The sequence below is a fragment of the Lissotriton vulgaris genome, chromosome 8, assembly GCF_964263255.1.
Source record: "Lissotriton vulgaris chromosome 8, aLisVul1.2, whole genome shotgun sequence".
NCBI lineage: Eukaryota > Metazoa > Chordata > Amphibia > Caudata > Salamandridae > Lissotriton > Lissotriton vulgaris.
The window spans coordinates 564,590,554-564,610,086 of NC_141696.1; the positions used below are offsets into that span (position 1 = coordinate 564,590,554).

General features: G+C 46.0%; 1 protein-coding gene across 1 annotated transcript in view; it reads right to left on the bottom strand.

Annotated features, from left to right (window-relative positions):
* Window positions 1–19,533, bottom strand: part of TM9SF2 (transmembrane 9 superfamily member 2) — a 395,116-nt gene that overhangs the window by 166,757 nt on the left and 208,826 nt on the right. Inside the window, exon 10 of the mRNA XM_086934380.1 lies at window positions 7,193–7,325. Coding sequence (XP_086790506.1) covers window positions 7,193–7,325 — 133 coding nt within the window. The remainder of the gene's footprint in view (window positions 1–7,192; window positions 7,326–19,533) is intronic.

Genomic DNA, 19,533 nt, shown 5'->3' on the forward strand with positions numbered 1-19,533 from the left:
ATATGTCTCTTAGTAAGATACAGGCTGCGCTTACAACAGCGAAGGGTTAAGGCCAAATAAGATGGTGTTGGAGTGCGAGGTCTGGCCACCGGGTGAGCAAGATTATAAATCTGGGAGTGAGACCATGCTGGGAGTGTCGATGCTGTATTGCCTAGATTGAGTCCTGTGAGCCATTTCGTAACCCACTGAAGCGGAGACGCCAAGTAGTAGAGCTCCATATTAGGAACAGCCAGACCGCCTCTACCCGGGGGTGCATGTCATTTCCAGAGCGCTATCCGGGGACGACGGAGCCCCAGATAAATCCCAAAATCATTTGTTCCAGTTCACGACAAGTTTTTGTTGGGATATAGATGGGAAAATTGGAGAAATATTATAGGAGCCTAGGTAACATTACCATCTTAGTTAGGGTAATTATGCCCATCACGTTTAGTGGCAAAGTTTTCCAGAATTGTATTTGAGTTCTGATGGAAGATATGGCTCAATTCAAATTGCCCTCTAATATGTCAGCGGGGTTGCGATGAATAAAAATTCCTAAATACCGGAAGGTGGAGGGCAGTCAATTAAGGAGCGAATTATTAATGGTTACGAGTTTCACTACTGAAGGGGTAGAGGCGGAATTTAGCCCAGTTTACCTTCAATCCTGAAATTGCCTCAAATTGTCCCAGTGTGTCTACTATTAATCCTTTTCTTTCCGTATGAGACTACGAGGAACATTAAGGGGAGCAGGGAGGCCGATTCAAGAAAATAAGGTCAATTGAAAAAGAGACCACAACTCAAAAGACAGCACTGGTAGAATTAAAAGGAATCCAGTCACGCTGCTCTGAGGGCTCCATATCCCTGTGTTCAGGACATCTGCGGATCTTCGGATGTGTATGACCAGCAGCCGACGATGAAACACGCAATACAATAGTATTTCATCTAAAAACAATACGGTGGCCCCCCTCCGGTCTCATCCTTAATATAGAACACCTCAATTTAAAGCCAGGTAATGATGGTATAATTGTCTAAACAGAGCCTTTATCCTATGAGGCAACACGAACAAAAAACCTCTAAATTCAAACGAGAGGCAGAACGAATTATCGTAGAATCTTGTCCTGATGAAGGTGATATCGTAATAAACCGAAACGCTGCGTCGACAACTTTGCACTTTGTGACAACTTTGCACTTTGTAATTTTAATGTTCTTCATGTGTATTGGCACATTTTTATATTTTTAATGTATGGCACTGGCCTGCTGTCATCAAACATTTATTTTAATTATTTGTAATAAATTGTTCAAATTTCAAAGAAAAAAAAACACTTTTTTTAATTGATTGTTTTACTGTATGTTGAATATTGTATATTTTTTGATCATGTGGTTAGTTTCTTGAGTTATGAGGGGTATATACAAGAGGTCCTTTCAAAGACTGAATATCGGGACTTTTTAAGTTCTTTAAACTCAATCCTCCTTGTCCCAAATTGGACTTTTAAGGAGACCTCCCTCCTTTTGGTATTTATTACTATTAATCCTAGTACATTGTGTAAGCCCTTGAGGTATAGTAGGAGGTCATCCGCATATAGTGAAACTACATGGAAACCATCCCCCAGTGGAATACCCCAATCCCTGCCTCCAATGCGTAGTTTCATGGCAAGCGGTTCCATTGCTAGCGAGAATAGTAGTGGGGATAAGGGGCAGCCTTGTCTGGTGCCTTTGTTAATAGGTATGGATTCTGATATTGTGTTACCTGTGCGTACTCTGATGTAGGGTTGCGCACAAAGTAGACTAATCAATTGAAGGAGACCCATATCCTCCAAATGTTGCAAAAAGGTAGGGCCACTCCTAAGAATCAAAGTCCTTCTCCAGGTCCAGGACCTTGCAGCCGGGATTAGGCCACATAGCTGGAGCATACTCCTAAACTCTGAAAAGTCTCTGTACATTAAGAGAGGTATTACGGGTAGGGACAAAGCCATTTTAGTCTGGCTGTATCAGAGTGGGGCTAATCTGGCAGCCACTATAGATGCTAATATTTAGTAATCAGTGTTTAGTATGGCCAATGGGATCCCAACAAATCCGGTTCACTACCTGGCTTGGCGGAGAGAGACCAACAGTGCCTCTCTGCGTAGTTGTGAGAGTGAAATCTATACATGAAGTATCAAATACTCTTTCGAGCTGAGATGCCAACATGTCCGCATAAAAAAATTCTGATGGTAGTCCATCCGGACCAGGAGCTTTCGCCATAGCCAGGGAGCGCATACTCCCCAGTATCTCAATTCTAATGTCGGCATCCAATTTTATTCTTTGGTCGGAGGTTATTTTGGGGAGGCTAACATCGGCTAGATATTGGTGAATCTCTTCCGTAGTTATATTAACAATAGATTTATATAATGTGGTGTAATGGGATGTGAATTCCTGATGTATGTCCTGTTGCGAATAAAGCATTATACCTTGTGAGGAGCGAATTGATGTGATAGGGGATTTAGCGTCTTCGTGCTTAATAAGCATGCAAGGAGCCTACCTGCCTTGTCCCCGGAGTTGTGAGTACGAGCTCAGTGCGCTGTGTAATTGAGGCAACAGAATCTCTCCAGTAGGCAAGCATGTTCCGCCCTTGTCTCATGTAATCTAGCGTCAGTCCGTAGGTCAGCAGCAGATAGGTTTTAGAGGTGTGCTAAACCATTTTGTGCATGCCGGCCTGGATACCTAGGTAATGACCCCTAACTACTGTCTTAAAAGCATCCCATTCTATCAGAGCTGATGACGCAGAGTTAACATTTTCAGCAAAATAATTTAACACGTCTTCCCCCAAGGAATCTCAGAATGGTCTGCCCTCCAATGTGTCTTGTTGTAAACGCCATCCAGGAATTAGTGATGTGACATTACCCCATTGCAGAGATATGGTGTGTGGGTTACGGTGAGAGTGTGTTCTTCCAAGATATAATGCCTCTGTTATGATTGGCAATAAGTCCTCCAATACCAGTATCCTGTTAAGTCTAACATGTAAATCGTGAGCTCCTGAGTAAAAGCAGTAAACCCGATCGGCGGGGGTATCTGTTCCGCCAGGTGTCTGCTAAATGCCAATGCGTAGACCAGTTATTGAGGGCCTTCATGGCCATGACTGTTGGTGTCCCAGGTAGGGGTGGAAGGAACGGTCTAGGGACGTATCAAGTACACAGTTCTAATCTCTTCTAAGTATTATCGGTGTTCCATGCCAGGTCGATAGCTTGCATGATAGGAGATCTATTAGGGGGGCTTGATCAGTGCTAGGTGCATAAATTGATGCTATTATGACAGGGTTACCATTGAGACACCCCTTTACCAGAACATATGGGCCGTCTGCATTAATGAGGGATTCCTCCACTTTAAATAGAGCACCCGGTCTTACCCAAACCAGTGTGCCTCTTGCAAAAGAAGAATAGCCAGTAGCGTAAATTTGACCCACCCGTCTTCCCTGCAAATTTATCACCTCAGGTCCTAAGTGCGTCTCTTGTACGAGGGCAACTTGGAAATGGTAACGTTTAAGGTAGGAGTAAATCAGATACCTCCGCAAAAGGGTATGTATCCCCCTCAAGTTCCAAGTACATATCTTTGTGGACGTCATGTTACAGGTGGAGGCTAAGCTACACTAGAAAAGGGGGCAGGGGGGTTCTTGGGGCTCATTGGTATTATACGGGTGGAGGTCCAGGGTGGGTGGGGGTGGCAGCAAGTGACAGAAGCACCAAAATACAAAATACCAGTACGGCGAGAGTTAAACAGGCAGTCGTCCAAACCTTACAATAGGAAAACTGGTCTTAAGTAATTGGGGGGGGTTGGGGGGGGGCTGGGGTGGACCTACCCTGCCGATGTGCCTCAGCGGGTGTGTAGGTGAATGTAGCCCCTTTGGACTATTGAAAAGCGACCCCCGGGGCCCGAGGGACAGGTGTCTATGAATTAACAGCCTACAATTCTGCTAATTAACTATACATCGCCTATGGTACAGATATCACAGTGTGCATATCATGGAAGCGAGGGAGATATATGTAACAATCAGTGGAACTTCCCATCATACTTGCGTATCCGACGCTGGAACAGTTTCAATTGGGTCCATCGAGCAATGATAAATGCACTAAATGATATCTTCTGCTGTCTGGGGTGTGATTTCCGGCAGTGTTTCTGAGTTCTGGGAGACTATGGTTCCATCAACGGATTCTGCATTGCTAGTTCCGCCTGGTAGGCTGGACCCCAAAAGAGTTCGGTTGCGAGATACCAATGTCTGCTGCCGCCTGAAGTGCATTGCATTGGTCCTTCATCTGTTCTAAGTTGGGGCGAGTTTCTGTGATGAAGAGTGATTTCTAAGTCTCGTTGGGGAGGGTGTCCGTAGCAGGATTGTATGTGACTAGCCATTCCCATGCTGCAGTTTGAGTATCATAGTCATGAAATTTACTTTTAACAATTAACCGCAGTCGAGCAGGGAATAGCAGAGAGTACTTGAGTTCCTATTGACAGAGCCTGCGCTTCTCCTCCAAGAAAGAGTGTCTTTGTTTCTGGACTGCTGCAGTATAGACCCGGAAGAACATTATTGTACTGTTTGCGACTTGGATCTTTTGTATTTTCCTGGTCTCCTGTAGGATAGTGTCCCTGTAGTTCAGCACACGGAACAGGAATGGGCACGGGTCCGTCCCCGGTTGGGGGTGGAGAGGGGGCTGTTCAGTACCCGGTGAGCACGTTCGACAACAAAGTGCTGGGATAATGATCCCTCCAGTAGTAAGCTTCGGATCCAGTCTTCGGTATAGGTGGCTGTGTCTCACCCTTCCTCACCTTCTGGACGGCCTATAGCACGTACATTAGTCCGCCTCAAGCAGCCTTCTGAGGCTTCAGCGCGGCTTTCAAGGTACTTCACTTGTGCCATGAGGTCTTTGAGTCTCTTTTCTGTGTTATATGCCTGCGGGGAGAGATCTGCGATTGTTGCTTCAATCGTGCATGTTCTATCTGTAAGTTTCCGGTGATCTGCATGCAGAAGATCAAGGTTTAATGCCACCTTATCTATTTTGCTTTCAAGTGAGGTTCGAGTCTGCTCCATTGTGGTGCTCAACTTCTTGACTGCGGCCAGCACCGCATATATTTCATTTGACATACTGGATGTGGATGACTCACCAGGCATCTTGTCAGACTGGGTGCGAGACGGAGGTGGTGGGCCTGACAGTCCTCAAGTACCAGATCTGAGGCACCCCATGTGGAACATTAATCCTGGGAAGGCAACACAGGGATTCTGGTCGCTTAGTACGTATAAGATTACTGATATATGTGATGTACAATTGCTGGGCCCAAAGATGTAATAGTTCTGATGGTTTTAGAACAGCGGGCTGTGGTTTACTGTGCAATGGTCCAGGCATGTTTTCCTCCCCAGATGGGTGTGTGTTTGTAGCTGGCATCTGCTGCCGTAGTCAGCCCAATAACTGCCCAAGACTGCGGTTAGGTGGCAATATTGAGTGTAATCAGAGATGTGTTACCCAATCCGGTCATGCTGCGTATGTTTAAACTGTTAAATCTGCTCCCCTTCCTGCCAACAGCCACTCTATCCAAGGTTTAAAGAGTCGTCTTGCGGGTGCCCACAATGGACGGACATCAGCAGATTCAATGATGAGGGTGCGAGCACAGCGCTCAATGAGCCTTCTGCCAGTGACTCTGCCCAGGCCTTTTATTCCTCTGCAGCCAAGGAGAGCCACCCATTCCAATATGCAGTGCAGAGTCTGCCCCTGTGCTCAAGGTATGGAGGAGGCAAGTTGCTCCTCTTTATAATGGCCCAAAGGTCTATCCGGGATACGCAGTTGCGTCGCGGTGACGCTTCCTTCACTATTCCCAATAGCAGTATCTTCCTAGGGCGCTAGGCAATTAAAATTACGTCCACCAGCGTTTTTTACCGCTATCACAGGCGCTGAGCTGCTCCCCTGTTGCAGCACCTACCTGGGTTTAATGTCGTTGCAGGGACCATGGGGCATCAGGACAGAGACCCACTGCCCCTGCGAGTCAGGGCCCCAGCTCCAACATCCGCCCCCGGGAAACCACTAGCAATCAGCACTCTCACGAAGATCAATCACTCTGGGGCCTGAGTTCTATTCAGTGGCGGCAGGGACCTGACGGCAACATCGCTCATGTGCCCAGAGGGGAAAGGAGGGCTCCGGAGCCTCCTCCCCTGCGAGTCTGTCAGGGTTGCCCCATTGAGGCCTGGATGGGATCACAGGCCCGTACACGGCCACTCCCTGCCACCCACGGGCCAAGGCAGTGCCTGCAGTGCCGGAATCCAGCTGCGCGACGGAGATCGCGGGCGCCCGGGGTCGGACCCAGCCTCGGCAGCTCCATGACGGAGCTGTCCGGTAGACCAAGGGGTGCGCAGGACAGGATTTATGAAGGATTTCAGAGGATATGCGGCGGAGCTCTTACAGAGCACATCCGCCATCTTCAGCGGCGTAGCCACGCCCCGTGACAGTGTTAAATCCCTCTTTACAAAGGTTTCGATTTATCCAACCTTATCCATGTCTGTTTTCCGAATACTGTCTTTTGTCCGGGCCTTAGAGCAAGATCACACAGAAGAGGGCTTACAAAATTGGAAAGCCAAAGTAACTAATCACTTCCACAGCACAGAAACATTTAAGCAAACAACTGAAGCTGTTGCATACCTGCATGGCTACGAATGCTTTATGAAAGGACTCTTAAAAGTGATACAGTTTTGATATGCAGTAGGCAAATAAGCATGTAGGGAAAGCCTTAAAAAACAGTTGTAAGTACTCCATCGTGGGCAATGAACCTGTGTGTAACTGTAGGTTCTTTTTAAGATCTTTGTCAACAGTCGGAGCTCCTCTAGTACCCGCGCACACTCTGTAAAATGGACGCAACATGGGAACAGGGAAGTGCACTAAAACAAAATCTGCTATATAAAGTAGCTTTCTGCCTAGATACAACCACAAGGCAAATCGACGCAGGTAGGCTGCACAGCATGCATCAATAATAGTAATCTAGTAACTGATTGTGTCTACCTTAAAAGCCCATTAACTGCCATCACACAAAAATGTAATATAATGTAATAAATGGTTAAAACCAGCATGGTCCTTTGGCAGTTCTCTACAGCAATTTCAATAAAGATTTACTATTACATTTCTGCACAAGAGAAAGACAATTATGTAAGATACGGAAATTATATTAACTTTCACACTGGGAGATTATTTATTTTCAAAATACTTACAGAGAGTTATCAAAGTCATAATTAAGATTTGGGTGCCAGAGCCCAAGAAAACAGACAGCAGCATTCCTTTTCTAGGTGGCCTGAAAATATCACCATGAACCAGCTTCCATCCAAATTCTTCCTGGGCATCTTCCTGGAACAGGAACAAATGATATATTTAATGCAGGTTGAACAAAGTGCTGTAGTGATAGTTCTGTAAGCAGTGCATTGGAGATTCTGTAGGATGCCACCAGAATAACATAAATTTACTAACACATATGTAAATGACAGGTCTGAATTATAAAAATTAACAGGCCAAAAAGCAGCTTGAAAATGCATGCAAAATATATGTTAAGCACATGACTACATGTCAAATGACAGTTGTGAGAAAGTGGCTCTATATGTACTGGGCCAAAGTAAGGTACAGTGTGTATAGAGACCACCAACCCCAGAGGTATAACAGAGGTTAAAGTCAGGGCTGAACTTACTCTCAAAAGTGGTAGCTTGGTCGAGCAGTAAGGCAGTACCAGAAGACAGTGTAAAGCATTTGTTGTACACACTCAGTCAGCAAAAGGTTTCACACACTCAAGGACTGAACTCCAGGCCAATTGTTTTCATATCAAAAGATATAGTGGTTTTATTTTTAGAATCTACAGGTATCGAAAATATACTTTTCTCAATTATGAGGGTTCTCAAGTAATTACTTTGCAGAAAGGAAATAACTTTGTAAACAAAACAGGTACAGGGGTTGCAGTAGGCAACACAATTCTAAACACAATCTAACATTGAGCTCGATGGGTTTTTCTACGTAAATGCAGCTGATTACTTTATCGATAACTTCTGTAACTCCAGGACTGGATCCTAGATTCAGTCCTGAGGTCTAAGCTGAAAGCAGTTTAGTAAAAACGTTTTAGTTATTGCAATGATTCTTAAAGAATAAAAAGGTATTTTCAAAGTTCACAATTAGAAACTTTTCAGTGAAAATCTAGCAATGTTATCCAAGTGGAGAAAATTCAGGTTACAGGTACAGTACGTTCTCGTTACTTTTGTAATCCAGTACTAGGCTCATAGGTCCAGCACTGGGATCTCTACTTAAGACAGGTAAGTAATTATCTTTCAGTAGTTGGTACGATTTTTAAGGGATATTTCAAGTTTTCAGAAGTAGACACTTGGAAGAAATTTCAAAGAAAAGCAGACAATGGATTCCTATGGAAGAAATTTAGATTACTAATAAACACGGTTATGATTACTTTTCGGTTCAGTACTTAGTTAAAAGGTACAGTACTGGCTTCTCTCCTGATCACAGGTGAGTGCTTCGGAATTCGTTATTCGGCTGATTTTAGATGAATATTTTAAAGTTGCAAAACTTCACACTTAGAAGATTTTTCGAGTCAAACCAGTCAATGTTATCCAATGGCAGGAAAATGAGTCATCGGTTTTCAGGTGAGTACTCGACTGGTGAAGTTAAGCTTTTGGGCTTAGACTCAGGGGTCCCCCAGGGTCAGGTAGGTACAGTTGGTACACCCGCAGAGGCACAGGGGCGGGTGCAGAGGTAGTTAGGCCCAATGTTATCCAATGAGGGGCAGGGGGCCTTTCGTTGGTGGCTGCTGGCTAGCAGGTCACGCGGCTGTGGGAGCTAGGCTCCTGGTCACTTGCTCGATGCAAATGGGGAAGTAGGATAGGGTACAGGTTGCACTGCCAGGGGCACTCGGGCGGCTGGGTGCAGGGTGCTTTTGAGCCGTCGGGCACTCAATGTTATTCTATGACGTTCTTGAAAAGGGAACAAAGGCTGCAGGCTCGGTGACGGAGGATCTTCTGGAGCGACCAACACTTCGAGGGGTAAGTTGGGATCTTTGAGGATAGGTAGGCACCCAGGAGTTGGGTACAGGGGGCGGTGGGGCGCCGGGTGCAGGGGTGTATTTTGAGGTCGGGAAATCTTACCCCCTGCTAGTCGCGGTCGGTGGGGTCCTTTGTCCTGAGGCTGCAGGCGTCGCCAGGGTCATCGAGGAGGGTCCTTGGGCACTGGATTCCAAGTTAGAATCGCCGGGGGGACGTCCTCAGGGTCTTGATTCACTCCAGCAGAGGCTAGGCTTGGCGGGTACAGAGTGTGCAGGGTTCGCTGTTCCGGGCTGATGCCAGGTCTTGTTACTTGCTTTGAGAAGTACCACTGCTAGTGGGAGACCCAGGCAGTAAGAGTCAGAAGGCAGTCAGGTCCTCCGGGGTTTTTGAGGTTGCTGACCACTGGAGACGCTGGGGTTTAGCAGGAGCAGGTTCGAGAGTCGACAGGCCGGGTGGGCTGGGGCCAAATCAGTTGGTGTCTTCCTCTTTTTAGCAGCAGGTCTCCTTGTTCCTGGTTGTTCTTTCTTGTTTCGGAATCTGGATCTGTGGAAAAAGGTTCAGGGTGCCCCTAAATACTAAATTTTGGGGTGTTACAGGTAGGGCAAGGGCAGGGAACAATGGGTCCCTGTCCTGGGGTGGGTATACCCCCTAGCCCGCTTCTCTCCTGTGGGAGGGGGGCAGGAGCCTAGCTGTGATTGGGCAAGGCTCCCATCTTCAAGCAATCTTTGTGCATCACCTCTCCTTTCCTCTCCCACCTGAGGGGTGGAGTTGGCACAGGCTAGCACACCCCCCCTTTCAGACATAGGGTTTCCTGCCAGTCTTCCCGCCAGAGAGGGGGTCAGAACTCGTGGGGGCCAGTTGCTGAGTGCAGCAAGTGGTCTGGAGAAGCTCACAAAGACGGAATGCCTTTGAAGCTTCCCCTGCTTATCCTGGGGGAGGAGGCTTGGCACCTCGTCCCAGGATGTGCCTGGTTGCAGGCCCAGGAGAGCAGGGGCTCTCTACCCAGGGGTCCAGCAACAGGTCTGCTGTGTGGCAGCCTCTCAGACAAGACGTGGATTGTAGGTTAGGTTTCAAGGGGCATCTCTACGATGCCCTCTGTAGTGCATTTTACATTAAATCCCACACTGGCATCAGTGTGGGTTTAATGTTCTGAGAAGTTTGATATCAAACTTGTCAGCCTTCAGTGTAGCCATTATGGTGCTGTGGAGTTTGTAATGACAACCTCCCAGCACCATATACTCTTAATGGCATGACTGCACTTACAGTGCCCAGGAATGGCCCCGGGTACTGTTGGGGCACAGGGCTCATGCACCTGCGTCCACACCGCTGCATAGGGCACCCAGCTAGAGGGGTGGCTGGTGTATGCCAGGGCAGTGGGTTTGTGGGCACGGCACACAGGGATGCATGCCATGTCGACTCTGTTTAGTTCTGTACCAGGACACTCAGCCTGCAAAGGCAGTGTGTGTGTCGGGGTACAGGGCCCCTAAGGGTGGCACAATAGGTGCTGCAGCCCTTAGGGGTCTTCTCTGGTCACAATGCCCTGGGTACCTAGGGTACCATTTAAATTGGGTTTAGGCTTTAGTACAGTTTTTAGGGAAGGAACACAGGCCCTGGGCACCTGGTTGGCAGGAGCCTAGGGCCAACTCAATCAACGCACATCAGCAAAAAGTGGGGGCAAACCAAGGCAAAAAAGATGGCTCTTTCTCACAACAGTAGATCAAAGTATATGGTAACATGCCCATAGACTTGTGCTTTTCTTTAATGACCTCTCTCTCAATATATATATATATATATATATGCGCCGATATGAAGGTTGCTCACCTAGAGAGAGAGACACACGAGTCCAACAGCAAAAGGTTACCATCCTTTTTAATCAGTACAGGCTTGCAAAGTTCGTGGGCAGATTAAAGCAGCTTTCCACAGTTCCTGACGCGTTTCAAGTTTCCCCTTTTTCAAAGGCTTGTGAGAAGTTTGTGCTCGGGCGACGCCCAACTCCTGATTAATTGCACATTTGCACGCATTGAATTCTGGGAGTTGTAGTGTCCTTTTATCCCTACTCAGATTGAGAGTGCACTTGCTGGCTGCTAACGATGAAGCTCCCACTGAGCCCCCACCAACCGCATGCCTTCAATCCACTGCTGTTGCTCCACATACGAGGGCAGTGTATCTTTCCCCATGGCCTCCTGATGATTCTGGAGTGGTGCAACCTCGGCGGAAGAGCCGTCCGCCTGATATGTGCCGATATGAAGGTTGCTCACCTAGAGAGACACACACGAGTCCAACAGCAAAAGGTTACCATCCTTTTTAATCAGTACGGGCTTGCAAAGTTCGTGGGCAGATTAAAGCAGCTTTCCACAGTGCCTGACGCGTTTCAAGTTTCCCCTTTTTCATTTGAAAACCCACTAAACCACATCTACAAGAGTTGCTTGCAGAAAATGTTAGAACCATGACAGAGAAAGAAACCTCTAATGACCCTGGGGAAGTGGATGCTGAAGAGGATGATGACTACGTCTGCAATCCTACTGATAGCAGCACAAGGGGTAGACGGTGAAGATGCTGATCTTCAAAAACTAGCAAAGAGGACAGTCTTAGAGGCCAAACTCTTATATATAGAAAAGAAAATAGGTGAGAAGGGCATAGGACCTATCTCTGATGGCAGCAAATTTATAAATGGGGAAAAAGAGGATGGTTTTAACCCTAATATCTCCAATGGGACTGTCCCCACATAAACAGAGGGTGATTTATTTATTTTTATTTATTTGAAAGTTTTATATAGCGCGGACAAGATCTTTGCAGATATCAGAGAGCTTTACAAAGAAGTACATGAGGGAGCATAGTCAGACAGATAAATCAATAGGTCAAACAGTACAAATAGGTGGCTACAAAGCCAAACATGTGAGTAATAAGACAATTAATACAAATAGTCAAAGGGGTCAAACATGTAGTACAGATCAGTGCAGAGTATTAACAGTGTTCGAGATAATAGTTCATGTGTATTTAGCCATGAGGATAGCTTTTACTTCATTTTTAAAGAGTGTAGTGGAAGAGATAAGCCTGGTTTCGGGCGGGAGTGAGTTCCAGATCCTAGGCGCCATTCCTGAGAAGGAGTGCTTATATGTTTTTTCCTTCCGGAATCTTCGAGGTTTCAACAGAAGATTGTTTGTGCCTCTAGTGTTTCTAGCTCCTCCAGAGATTGTCAGTTTCTGAGCGAGGTATCCGGGTGAGTTAAGGTGTACCGCCTTGTGTGTCATGCAGGCGATTTTCAGGTGTATTCTGGCTTCAAAAGGCAGCCAGTTCAGGGATTTCAAGTCAGGGGTAATATGGGAGAGCTTTTTTGACCCAGTGATGAGTCTCGCTGCAGCGTTTAGAGAAGCTCTTAGCGGTGCGGTTGTAGTTAGGGGGAGTCCGCAGAGGGCGATGCTGCCGTATTCAATTCGAGGGATGACTAGTGCTTGTACTGCGGTTTGGAAGTCTTTGGCTGGGAGGAAGGGTTTAAGTTTCCTCAGAGTATTGATCTGGAAGTTCGCTCCCTTTGTTGCCTTGCTGATATGTTGCTGCATGTTGAGATTGGTGTCGAGTGTTATGCCTAGAGATTTTGCTGAGTCCACGATGGTGGGTTGGACATTGAGTGCGGTTAGGTGTTTAAGCCAAATTTGAGTGGTGGAGATCTTCGCTGGAGGTGAGATCAGAAGGAACTCTGTTTTCAGGGCATTGAGTTTGAGATGATTATCGGCAAGCCAGGATTGGGTGCATCTGATCGTTGAGTTCAGGAGCAAGATGTCTTTGGGAGACTGTAATTTGAGATAAAGTTGGGTGTCATCGGCGTACATGTGAAAGTGTACATTGGATGCTTGTAGCAAGGTGGTGAGAGGTTCCATGACTAGGTTGAACAGAGTTGGGGATAGAGAGGATCCTTGGGAGACGCCTAGCGTTACGGGTATTGGCGAGGACATCAGGTGGTTGCTCTTGAATTTCTGCGACCTGTTGTGAAGAAAGGAAGTGAACCACTTGAGAACAGTTCCAGATAAACCCATTCTTGTGTTTTGTAGTTCTAGTAAATTCTCATGTTTAACGGTGTCGAATGCTGAAGAGAGATCAAGGAGGATGAGGAGGCAGGTGTCGTTTTGGTCTAGCATTTGAAGTGCGTCGTCAATTATGTGAGTCATAGCAGTTTCTGTACTGTGACCTGCTCGGAAGCCTGACTGGTGAGGGCTGAGGAGATCAAATTGTTCAATGTGTTTAGTCAATTGTAGTTGTGCGCATTTTTCCAGCAGTTTGGCGAGAGTGGGAATCCCAAATGGTTTACTGCCTTTGAGAGGTCTTGGTAGAATGAGTTAACTCAGCCACAAGTATTGGGGCTCTATACGCTGGGAGCGTTTTTCAGGAATCTGCAGGGATACACTCCTGACACTGGATGAGATAGATGCTGTGTCCTATGACCTCACGAAGAATACCCTGATGGAGGGGTTTGGACTCACCACCGAAGTGTACAGGATCAGATTCAGGGAAATCTTTTAAAAGCTTGAGTCAGACCTAGGTAGATTTAGTTGATTTCTCAGTCAAAACACTAGGTGACTGGTTAAAAGGTATCAAACTGCAACACTGTGTTGGGCTTTATAATCTTATTTTGAAAGAGCACCTATTAAGTAACTGTGTTTGAGAAAAATTGCATCAGTACTTGGTAGACCTAGGTACAGCTTTTCCCCAAGAATTGAGAAAGGACGCTGACCAAAGAGTCTTCTAAAGGCTCCAAAAAACGTGTTCAGGAGGGTTGGTCCTGACAATACACAGACCAAGGGTGGGTACCAGCGTAAGAGCTGGGATCTAAAGAAGGCTTTGCGCTTTAATTGCAAAGCCAATAGGCACCAAACTGGATAGGCTTTCTTTCCCAAAACGAATCCCCCTAGTGCACCTGCAGTTCCTAATGCAGTGGAAAGTCTCCAGATGATATCATAGGAATGCCCTGCCCATGTCAGTGCACACTGAAGCAACACTAGTCTGAGGGTGAGTTGGATGTAGATGCCCTCGCTGTCTGGCCCAGTAACTTGAAGAAATACAGGCAACAGCCACATATTAATGGGGTTCGAGTTAAAGCACTGAGGGATACAGGTGCAAGTGTTACGGTGGATAACTGAGAAACTGATTATCCCCAGGACAGTATCTGACTGGATACACATTCAGAATCGTCAATGCTGACAACCAGACTAAGGTCCATCCCCTGGCAATGGCGTCCTTCGAATGGGGAAGGGTTACTGGCCAAAATAAGGTGGTATTAATCCTCTAATTACTATAGCCTGTCTGCTAGGAAGTTATCTGGAGTCCACAGCTTGGGCTAAGGTCAAAAGAGAAACCCATGCAGCCATGCTGGGTATACTTGAATGGGTGTGTGTAAAAACAAGAGCACAATGCAAAGCAAGCCCAGGGTGAAAAAGCGGAGTTGGAGCCTGGAATAATGGCCCAACCTTCCAAGAGAAAAGGCAAGAAGACTTAGAAACCAACTCCGTTCCCCTCTCCTCAGGGAGAAGGACTGTCAGCCCCAGAGGGAACTGAGCCCCAGGAACTTGAGCCTTACATGGCAGAGCTACTGGGTCCAGGGTGGCCATCTAGAGAAGATCTGTACCTGGGACAGCGGCCCCGTCCCACTTTTGAGATCCTGCAACAGCAAGATGCTGACCAGGAAAAGGGATATGTCAGTGGCTCCCACAGAACCTTTTGGGAGGAGGGAATCTTATACCCTGAGGCCAGAGACCCCAACCGGGTGCCACTAGGAGAGTGGAGGTGTCTCAGCAGTACAGAGAGTGCTTACTCTCTTTCCCTCATGACATCCCCTTAGCTGGGCATCTTGGCCAGGCCAAAACTTGGAGTAGGTTAGTCACCCACTCCTAAAGGCCAGGTATGTCCCAGAAGGTGAAGGAGTTTTGTAACTCCCGAGTTACTGTCAAGCCAGTGGTAGGGCAGGTAACTACCAAAGGGTCCCCTTAACTCCACTCCCAGTGGTTAGGGTTGCCCGTGAAATGGTAGGGATTGACGTGGTTGGTCTGCTGCACCCTCTAAAAGCACCAGGTAACAGATTTATATTGGTGGTAGTAGATCATGCCGCCAGGTACCCTAAAGCTATTCCACTTAGGACTGTCACTGATCCTGCAGTTGCCAGTGCCCTCTTGCGTATCTTTACAAGAGTGGGCTTCCCTAAGGAGATGTCAGGCAGAGGTAGTAGCTTCATGTCTCGCTACCTAAAAGCCATGTGGTATGAATGTGGTTTGACTTAGAAGTTCACTAACCCATATCATCCAAAAACCAATGGTTTAGTTGGGGATTCAACAAAACCATGAAAGGCATGATGTTGAGACTCCCTGAAAAACTCAGGAGATGGAATTTCCTTTTGCCATCCCTGCTTTTCACCTACAGAGAAGTACCGCAGAAGGGAGTAGGTTTTTTCCCCTTTGAACTGCTGTTTGGCCATCCTGTAAGGAGACCATTGCGTCTAATGAAGGAAGGCCGTGAGAGACCTCTCAAAGAGCCTAAACAAGATAGAGTGGACTATGCACTTGGCCTACGTTCAAGAATGGCTGAGCACATGGAGAAAGCATCCAAAAACTTTGAGGCCATCCAAGAGCTCCAGTAGCTCTGGTAAGATCAAACGGTTGCACTGGTGGAATTTCAACCAGGGCAGAAGGTGTGGGTACTAGAGCAGGTGGCTTCCAGGGTGCTCCAGAACAAATGGCAAGGCCCTTACTCTATCCTTGAAAGGAAAGGTGAGGTCACTTACCCAATTGAGCTAGGCACTAGCAGGAACCCTCACAGGGTCATCCATGTGAACAGCCTAAAACCTTTCCATGATCGGGCTCATGTGGCCATGCTGATGGTCACTGACTAGGATCAGGAAGTCTCTCCCTGACCTCCTCTCCCAGAGTCCTAAAGATGGGTCAGTTGATGGAATGGTCATTTCAGACACCCTCTCTACCCAACAGCAAGCTGACTGCAGGCAAGTCTTGGAGCCATATGCCAAGCTCTTTTCCCTCAACCCTAGTCAGAGTGACTGGTGTGTCAAGGACAGGGACACTGGTGGGTGACAGTAGGACTGCCAAAAGTAAACCGTAAGACAATCTTACCAAGGATAGCATCAGGACTGAAGTCAGCATGACGCTGGATTTAGGGGTGATTGAGCCCTCTGAAATCCCTGGGTCAGTCTAGTGGTCTTAGTCTCCAATCCTCATTCCAAGGGTGGTAAGTAAACCAGATCTGAGGTTTAGTGTGAACTATAGCGGTACCAATGCTGTAACTAAGACAGATGCACATCCAATCCTAATGGCATATGAACTTATTGACAGGCTAGGGGCAGTCTTTTCTCACAGCACTTTCGCTTTAACATTAAGGTACTGGCAAGATTGGTCTGACACCTGAAGCAAAAGAAAAATCAACATTCTCGACCCCAGATGGACATTACCAAATTATGGTAATGCCATCTGGTTTGAAGAATACCCATGCCACCTTCTACATGTTGGTGAACGAAGTCCTTGCTTCAAGGGGAATTGTATAGGAAAGTGCCCCTTTTGACATGGTCACCTCTACTTTTTGCCTGGTATTTGATGCAATTTCGACAGAAAGTGCACTGCATTCCTGCTATCCAGATCCCCCATGCTAGATCTCTTTACCTAAAACTGTACAACTGTTCCCCAATTGGCAATACCTTAGGCACTCCTGTAATTTCCTAGTAAAAGACAACCCAGATACCTAGGGCATCGGTACTAAAGAGGGTCCCTAGTGGCTGCATCATGTAATGGGTCATTCTAAGGGACCCTTCACCTAACTCATACAGATTGCCATTGCAGGCTGAGTGTCTTGGTGCAGATACAAGTGAAAACACAACATGGCACACATCGCTGTGTGCCATGCCTGTAGACACTTCAAGCAGTATCGGTAAGTCACCCCTACAGCAGGCCTTTCAGCCCTAAGGCAGGGTGCACTATACTACATGTGTGGACATATCTGCATGAGAAGATATGCCCCTGTGCTGTCCAGTTCAATTATTGCCGGTGAAAGTGACCAGGGAAGCCATTTTAAGTACACATGCTGGACACTTCTTTTTGATTAGCCTAGGGCTTCTCGACCATACTGCCCCCTAAGAGAGCATCTTGGGTTTGCTAAAGCAAGCCTCTGTTCACTTATAAGGGATAGGCTGGACTCTTTGCACAGTATACTTTGTTTTGGTATCCTATATAAAGAGCCAGCTTCCTACAGTGAACGATAAGACTACAGCAGCGCGTGCAGCAGCAGCACAAATACAATTTCACATTTTCAGAGACACCCGGAGTACTTGAGTTAATCTCACAAGAGACAATTAAATCATCAACTTATAGAAAACAAAAATTACCCGTCTTACACCCAGCCAAAGAATCAGGATTTATGAGAAATTACACATGTGAAATAATGATTATGCACAGCTCTAGTCCAGACACACCAGCCATCCTGAAGTTCTAAAACATGCATCAACTGAACTCAGGTTATCGTCTTGACCTTATCCTCCCACAGATATTTGCTCAAGTAGTGCAAGCTACAAGTTGGAGGCTTCTACTATGCCCATTTTCTCCACCAGGAAATAACTGGTCTAGAAGATGGAATGAAGTTTTTGTTTGGTAGCATCAGCTTAATCGCTTCTTTTTCAGGATGGCTTAAACATCCAGATGGGAAAAAGAGATCGAATGGAGAATGACAAAAGTGAACAATCTGTAGGATCAAATGGCCCAAAGTTACTCCCTATAACTTTACCAGATGGACTGCCATCCACACTCATTACGCCCACGGAAGTTGTGTGGGTAGGACAAAGATTCCACATCAAAGCAGCTATGAAGCAGTCACTATGGTGGTCGATGAGGCAGCTGGTTTCCCACACCATGACACCGTTTTGGCGTCATCAGCTGCTCCTCACTGACCAGATGTACTGTGTTTTGGCTTTCATGGCAGTTGGAGTGACTGGCAAAATCAGAACACCTGTTTATTCTTCTGATGAAGATGAAAATAATTTGTTGGAAATGCAAGGACAAGCAAGATCACATACGTACTAACATCCTTTAAGGTCTGTAAATGGTCATTTGATTGGGCACCAAAGAATTTCTCTCGAACAAAGGCAAAATATGAAAAAGCATTTTCCTGGTTATGTGATATTCTTCAATCATGACTCCTGGTTTGGAACTGCCTGCAACAGCAGGCAGGAACGGAAACACATACAAAAGAAAAAGTTAGATACTAATATTCTAGTGGGTATGTATCTTTTCACTTATTCCACATTGCTGAATCTTCTGTGGGAGTCACAGGGAATCGTTATTTTTTTTTATTCAGCAATAGCTTGAATCTGGCACTTTGTGCCATTGCTAGTGTCAACTTTAGATCTGCTCACATATTACATATGGTTCCACGAACGTGCCACCTGTGTATGGTTTTCCACACTCCACTAAAGCAATAAGGAAAAGGAAGAGTTAGCTACATAAAGTGATAAAATGAAGTAGAGATTATTTTATGAAATGTGAAACATCTCTAAAAGTAAGAAGGCAGGGGGGCTATAAGAAATCTCAGGGGGCATATAGTATCTGCAAAAATATAAAAAGTGTTACCTTATTCTCCTAATTGACATTTTGCCCCACAGATTCCTCATCCTTCGAGGTCTCACAATGTAATGATCATTATTAAGACTGTCTGGGCTATGGAGTGCAATTTATACCAGAACATTTTGTTAGACTGATATCGCAATATGTGCTTCTTTTCTGGAATCTGAATCCATACACATGAATGCGTCACAAAAGTGTGCGTAATGACGACCGCATTACTACTTGCCAAATATGGAGAATTGTGATTTTATGAAAAAAGCAAGTGTTAGTATCCCTCTTGCACAGAGAGCATTGTTTCCTGCATGGGAATCTTTCTGAATCAGGTTTTGATGAGGGGATACCCCATCAGGATGTAGAGCATTCCAAAACTCTTTTTTTTTTTAGGTACCACCAAGCCAACAAATAACTAAAGGGCCTGATTTAGATCTCGTGGATGATTAACTCGCCACAACGGTGATGGATATCCCTCCCGTCTGCCAATATATTCTATGGGATTTATATTTTGGCAGACATGATATCAGTCACCGTTGTGACGGAGTGACTCGTCTGCCGAGATCTAAATCAGGCCTTAGGTCTACAGTATTTTGCTCCATCACATTTACATCTCTATATTAATTTCCCATATGTAAAAAAATGTTTCAAGTATACAAAGATCATGCAACTGCAGATACTAACAGAATCTGCAATAACTGACTTTTTATTCTTCCCTCAAGTGGCACTTACACAACTAAGTCCCGAATACACAACACAACAACTAATAGGTACAACAATGGAACAGGTGTTGTTCAGGCAAATTACAAGCATCTCAGATTGTTCAAGGGAATCTTCAACTATCTGTTCAACTACAGAAAGTCTACTCCATGTAACTAAGCAATTATTGTATGAACAGTTACAGGCCTAGAAGCATCTACATCACAA